The sequence below is a fragment of the Pygoscelis adeliae genome, unplaced genomic scaffold (genome assembly GCF_000699105.1).
Source record: "Pygoscelis adeliae isolate BGI_AS28 unplaced genomic scaffold, ASM69910v1 Scaffold42, whole genome shotgun sequence".
Lineage (NCBI taxonomy): Eukaryota > Metazoa > Chordata > Aves > Sphenisciformes > Spheniscidae > Pygoscelis > Pygoscelis adeliae.
Genome location: NW_008824283.1, coordinates 9,915,449 through 9,922,569, shown reverse-complemented (window position 1 = coordinate 9,922,569; position 7,121 = coordinate 9,915,449). Strand labels below are relative to the sequence as shown.

At 34.0% G+C, this 7,121-nt stretch overlaps 1 protein-coding gene across 1 annotated transcript in view; it reads left to right on the top strand.

The window, feature by feature from the left end:
• The window catches only part of ANKRD12 (ankyrin repeat domain 12), a 57,365-nt gene that overhangs the window by 20,079 nt on the left and 30,165 nt on the right, over window positions 1-7,121 (top strand). The window contains exon 4 of the mRNA XM_009318537.1: window positions 6,307-6,453. Coding sequence (XP_009316812.1) covers window positions 6,307-6,453 — 147 coding nt within the window. The remainder of the gene's footprint in view (window positions 1-6,306; window positions 6,454-7,121) is intronic.

The following is a 7,121-nucleotide window of genomic DNA, read 5'->3' as shown; positions in this document are numbered from 1 at the left end:
GAGGGGGAGAGAGCGAGCGGCTGCGTGGTGCTCAGTTGCCGGCTGAGGTTAAACCATGACACCTTGTTTAAGTTAATCTTATGAAGGATTCTACACACAAGCTTTGTTTAAGACCGGTAGAGTTGATGGTGGAAAGAGAAACATTTTTCATACCTTTTTAATAGGTTTTCTGATTTGAAGTCTCCCAATCCAAAAACATAATTTGATTGAAAAGCCATCACTTATTTAGACTACTTAAATAGCATTATTTAAATTTTGTTAATTTATTTCATTAATCTGGTTATTTTTAAATAACCTGTGATGTTCTTATTCTGATAAGCACAACAGGCAAGTGCTGCTTTTGCGAAGGACAAGATTGTTTGCTTTCTCTACCTTATTAGTCTGAAGAGAGAAATTTGAATTTTTCATGATAATTAACATAACTGGAGATTGGAAAAATCTTTTCATTGTAAAGATAAGCATAGGCTTTTTTTTTTTTGTAGTCTTGTTACGTAGTTGATTATTCAGGAAGGACAAGAGTTACAATTACACTGAATGTGCTAATTTGTTGATCTTTTCTTGGAAATTATGTTCTCCAGATTTTCTGTTTATAGTAGCATCTTGGTTTTGTTTTCTGACCCCTTCAATTTCTGTCTTTAAAGTAGTCCAAACATGGCACAGTCATATTTCTTTTAGCATTTAATTGACATCCAGAAAAGCAAAACAACTGACCTCTTTGTTCCATGTATATGTTATAGTAGCACAATTTCTATACTTGTGCTTCCCATAGTTACAGAGGTTAGTGGGGCTGTTATAGGGACTGTTCACACACTGTGTTACTGATTGCTGGATTTGGACTTATTGTTCAACTATTCCAAGTTTCTTTAACTGTTGTTTGGCCTCAAAGCAGGGAAGTGGAGGTGATTTTGTGTGTGTGTTTGTTTGGTTAAATAAATATGCCATAAACTTGATTAACTAGGTATCACAACAGTGCCTTCATATCTTCACAGTGTACAGTATACTGTGAGGTCTCTTCATCATATTCTAATCTTTCTCTCTCACTGAGGATAGTAAGCAGCAGTCAATAATAATGTGTTTCTCTTTAAAATTACTTCAGTCAGATTACCACAATCACAGAGATCTCAGTAACTCTGTCTCTCTTAACTTCCTCATCTGCAGAATTGATCATCTTGACCTGTCTTCTACAGCTGTTGGTAATAAGCATATTAGTCTTTTGTTGTATATCACTCAGTCTTATAAATTCCTCAGAAGCATTTATTTCAAGCAGTTCACATTTTAGCTTTGCATGGTCCTATTTCTTAATCTTGTTATTCCTTACAATTTGCACTATGATAAGAGTTTTACATTAAACCAGACTATCATGAGCCCTGAAGTTTGAATTTGGTCTTTTTGCTTTACTTCCTTTATCCATTGAAGTGGTTATTTTACCAAATGGAATATTCTGTTAGTTTGGCATGATTTGTTTTGAGAAATCCACGTTACATTATTTAATGATTTATTTTCCGAAAACATTTAGAAATTACTTGACTGAGAATTTGTAATTTATCCAAATAAAAAAACCAAAACAAACCCCAGACACATTATTTGTTGCCTGGGGACATAATCTGTCATGCATAAGTTCTCCTAAAATAATTGCCGGTGATTCTGATGTTTCTCGTGCCAGTACGTTTAAATACTGTGAGTGAATTTCATGAAGCTTTTCTACAAATAAGTGCTCAAATGCACCTAAATCAATGTTTCACATAACTTGGCTATTTTTAAATCCTTTTTTTTAAAGTGTAAGGTGAAAAGCTTACATTGCAATAGAAAATTGGATGAAAAATAGAAAAGGAATGTTGTCCAGATAGATTTGGCTGCATATTATGAAGGTTATTTAATAAAGATAAATGAACATGAAGCCACTTGAAGAGTTTTGATTTTAATTTTTTTAATAACAAGTAAGAAATTCCCTGATGTTCTGTTTCTAACTGCTGAAGAACAGCAAAAGTGACAAAACAGTGAATGTAAAAGAAGATATTTGTATTCCATAGACTTTGAAAACAAAATGCTCAAAATCTAAAAAAAAAAAAACCCAAAACAAAACAAAAAAAAACCCACCTAATTGACTTTAACTCTCAATTTTATACATTAAATTCTACCTAAACTTAATTTCTTAAACTGATATTATTCCTCTGTTAGGGAAGTTATTACTGTTCAAATTGTATAAACATCAAGTACATAGCTGTGAACAAGTTTTCTGTTACCACAAGATAAAGAATATCTAAAAAGTCAAAGTTCCTGAATGTTAAATTGGTCTTCTCCTGCTAAATAAAGTATAGTGTACTGCGTGATGATATTCTTGGAGCAGTGAAAACCTATCTTATAATATATTCTGCAGTAAGCATAATGGGGGTTCCCAATAATTTATAAGAATTTTTCTGTGGATTTGTGTAGCATCTTTATCAACAGTTGCATTGTTGTTTTCCTTGGATTAAAAAAAAAAAGGTAGTTTTCGACTATATCTTATTTATTTGTGTATAAAAATTTCTCTTGTATATGCCCTACTCCCTTTGTTTTGCTTCCTTCCATCCCTTTTGTCCTATGTTGTTTTATCTTGTACATTCAGAACCAGGGTGTAGGCATGAGATCTTGGTGGGGAAAAGCAGTAGTGTCTTACAGGACATACTCCAGTAAATGGATTATCAGGTGCACCTGCTGTAGTCCTGAGACTTTTTTTTTTAGGTTTGTTGTTTGATCATATCAATTCTGTGTATTGAACTGTTTCGACTTACTGAAAACACGTATGAAGTCTCACTTAAATTTTAATAAAATTGTGTCTTTGTTTGAGTGGTAAGGGCATAAATACAGTATAACTTGGTGAGAGCAGTTGTATTCTCACTTGGTACTTTTAATTGGTAAGCTCTAGAAATGCTTTGCAAACACTGTGTTAATAAAGAGTGATAGAAGAATAATTTGCCCCACCACTGAAATGCATTGGAATATGTAGGAGAGGATCTTCATGTTGTTTGACAACACTAAACATGAGACAGGACTAAATTGCACTCATTTACTTAGTAGGCGTTTCTAACAAAATAATAAAAAAAAACCCAAAACAAACAAAAAACCAACAGATAAAAATACCTGACAAAGTACACTGTATAGTAAAAAAGTAAAAGCTAGATCATCAAAAGATTTATTTCACTTATTTTGATGTATGATTTTCTCAAGATGAGTATAGCTGTAAAATTGTAAGGAATAATTCAGAATGAAAATGAATGTGTTTTTCAAGAAAAGAATCATGAGCAATAAATAGCATAAGCTAAGAAACAGCAGATTATGCCAGACAAACTGAAATGTGTTGTTTTGATGGAAGTACTAAATTAATCAATGAAGGGTATGCTGTACATTATCCTTGGACAGAGAACAGCATATTCACAGTGAAAAGTTGAAAGTACAATTTCATTGTAGGTTTTCTTTAATTTTTCCTATGCAGACGTTCTACCAATAGGGCAGTAGTATTGATTTGGATATTGAAAGAATTTTTAGATATTCAGGAGTATGAGATGCATGCAGTTTAGAAAAATCTCATCAATTACTTCTGTAAAAGGGATCTTGTTTCCTTTTTAAAAATGATGGATAAATTTGTAGGGTTTTTTTAATACATACATAGGTCTGTAGCTTTCCATTCTTAAAATAGTCTTGATCATAATTGTTTGGTCTGTAAAATCATGTATTTCTTATTTGATCACTATGGAATTCAAGATATGCACTATTTACGTGCCTTCCTTTGCCTCAAGAGCATTGCATTACTAGAGCCTATGTATGTAATCAAGCCTAGAAGATGGGATTTAGAGAAGGCTAGGAAGGCAGAAAACGAGTTGAGAGGAAATGAATGACACAAGGAGGGCCACAGCGAGGGCTTAATGCAGAAGTGGAGAAAATCAAAGATGGAAAAGGGTCAGTTTGGGACTTAATGAAACGGGGAATGGTACATGGTTAGGAACCTCAAAGGGACTTAAGCTTCTCATTTGTAATTTTTATTAATTTTTCGCTCTCTGCAGTAGATTAGTGAAGTTTGCCTCAGTGGAGTCTTTTGGTTTAAGATTTTCTGCTTTTGCAGATGACAGATTTGTTTATTTTTTTAATGGAAGTTTTTATACAGGTGTTTAAGGTTGAGATTTAGGAAAGGGAACTGGGAGACCAGTATAATCATAGAGACAGTAATAAAAACAAAATCCTCCCCCAACCTTGACTGTAGCTTAATTGCATTTCCACATTTTTTTTTAGTATGGCCCAAAATACTAAGATTAACTAAAACTGGATGAACAGTGCCTCATCAGATGGTAATCAGTCACAGTAAGAATAAGATGAAATAACTTATTACACAAAGAGCTAAAAAGATAAGTGTGGCAACCAGGCTTATTTAACTAATAGTACCAATCCCCAACCAAGCCTCAACCAATTCCCAGCCAAATTCTAGCATACTAGTATGGCCAAGTCTGATTAATCAGTCCAACATCTTTCTCCCCCCACCCCCCCTTTCATTTATTACCTATTCCCCATTGTAATTTTTAGATCTCAGCTCTTTGTTTTGTGTTCTTGCTTGCTTAATGGGGTTAGCACATCAGCCAGCCACAGAGGAGAAAGCAGGCAATAGACATCCTTACTGGATTCTGTCCCCACCTTTGTGGTCAGTAGTCCAGCCTGGAGGGTGAGTTGTGTTTACTCATGGTGACTGTAGGGTTCAGAGTCCTGTCTGGCTGCTTAAAGGCCTTTTGGGAAGGTGGTTGGTAGGGAAGCTTCCAAAATGAGAGGGTGCGGTAGAGTGAGCAGGATCTCTCGAAAAGCTAATACCTAACCTGGGCTTTTAAGGAGAGAACCAAGGGAATTATTTGCTCAGTTTCGAGATGTTGTTTTTGTTGGTTGAATCTGTTAGAGTACTCTTCAGACCATTCTTTCTTGACACTGGCAGTTAAAATTTTTTTTCAACTCGTTCAAAAATCTCAATTCCAAGTCACCAGATATGTGACTAAGGTTTCTTAAGCCATCTTTTATATCCAGTGTGTTTATATTCAAGAACTAATCTTAGGGGCTCTGAAGAAAAAGGTAGACGTTTTAGATCTAACAGGCAAGTAATACAAGCTGCTTACAAAATATAAAACGTTGAATTTGGTTTAAGACAGAAAAAGAGCAGTTGCCTGGAAAGACAAGATAATTACAGAAAATGAATGGTCTTCTCTACATGTAAATGCAAACTAATATGTCTCTAGAAAATACAGTTAAACAATAATGACCAGGTAGGGAGATCTGTGGAAAATAGTTGTACTGAAAGAATTTTGATGCATTGAGAGTTTGTACTTCTTTGATGTTAAGATCGTTAAATACTGCTCCAGTTAAAAGTGATGTAGTTGAAGTCACTTAATCGCAAATCAGTTACTTTCTATCATACTTAAACCAAAATACAGGCATTTAGATTAAGGAGACCTTTATACAGAAAAATGAAGGAAGAACTTTTGAAAAGGATGGAAGACACAGACCAAAGTTTCCATATTACACAAATAAAATTCTAGTTTTGAAATTTGTTAGGTATTAAAAAGTTCTTATTTCGTAGCACATTTAACCATCTGAAGATCTGTGAGAGTTTGTAGGTACTGAATAGCTTTAGAAATTATCTGTTTATTCAGATGTGTAATTTTAGCTCCTGATTTAAAACTTGGACATGAAATATTAAACAACGACCGTAAATATTCATAAAAGGAAAGAAGTTATGTATATAAAATCGCTGTCTGTTTTGAAGGATATGAATTTTGGAGAAGAAATTGCTCTAAGGTGAAGTAACAGGAGGAGTTTGAGAGAAACAATCTTTCATCCAATTACCGAACAAATACCAGTATTAAAAAGTATTTTCCTAATTTTTAACGTGGTGTCTTGAGAGAAGTAGAATAGAGCACAGTCTCAGATCCGTGTTCCAGGCTGAAAGTTGGCTAGCTGATCTTACAGAATTTTTTAAGTGCTTGACTTGATTCTCTGAAAATTGAAGTTGTGACATATACAGTCTTCCTGCTGTGAAACAGGTTTTTCATCTTTTAGAATTTTTCAGTAATCTTCCTTACAACCATAAGTGCTTTAACTCAGTAGCTTATTATCCTGATGTGATTAGAACAGGTAACCAAAAGTAATGTGAATGTAGCAAATTAGAGATGCAATTTCTGTTTTTCATCATCTGCCACCAATCACCAGTTCACATACCTTAAAAAGACATTTTTATTTCTAGAAAATTGTTCTAACAGAACAGCAGTTTGAGCTTTTAAATGTTAATATTTCCAGAGAAGGAAGGTCCGGAGAAAAAGAAAATGAAGAAGGATGCTGGAAATAAGAAATCAACACCGGTTAGCATTCTTTTTGGTTATCCTCTGTCAGAGCGCAAACAGATGGCACTTCTCATGCAGATGACAGCAAGAGACAACAGTCCAGGTGATCTTACAAAGTTAATAGTTTTCTTCCTCCTGCCTGTTTAATTCTGTCCCTATCAGAATATTCCGAATCCTGCTGGTTTTCAACAATCCTTGCTTTTTACTGAAATTTTTTAAAATTATTTGTGATTCTGTAAAACTCTATTGTGCATTGTCGAGTAATTTGATGAAAAATTCTTGACCTTCTGTATGTATGTGCAAAGCTTTGCATTATGATAGCTGTAAAACCTGAAAATCTCTTTTCTTCCTTTGATTATTTTTGCCTCTCAAACACTGTTCCGTATACATTAATTAAAAACTGAAATACTATCTGTGTTTTATTAACGACTGTCTCATTGCCTCCATTTGTAGCAGGATTTCAATTTAGAAAGAAACTGGATCGTCTCCTTAGGATTTAATGGGAGAGGGGAGACACCTTAGTTTTAATTAGAACTTCAAACTTTCCTTATCCAGTTGTATTTAAAAAAATCTTTGTGTATACGTATGTTCTACCTGTGTAATGTTTTTACAAATTTGGCATTTAAAAGTGAATGGCTGCGTTTCCTTAAAGATTTGGTGCCAGTTACCTAATCTTTTACTATCCTGCTGTGTTTAAAACAAAATCTATGTAGAGAAGGGCAAGACAATTTCATGGCAAGAGGAGGTATCTTTAAAAAGCTTCTCAAATTT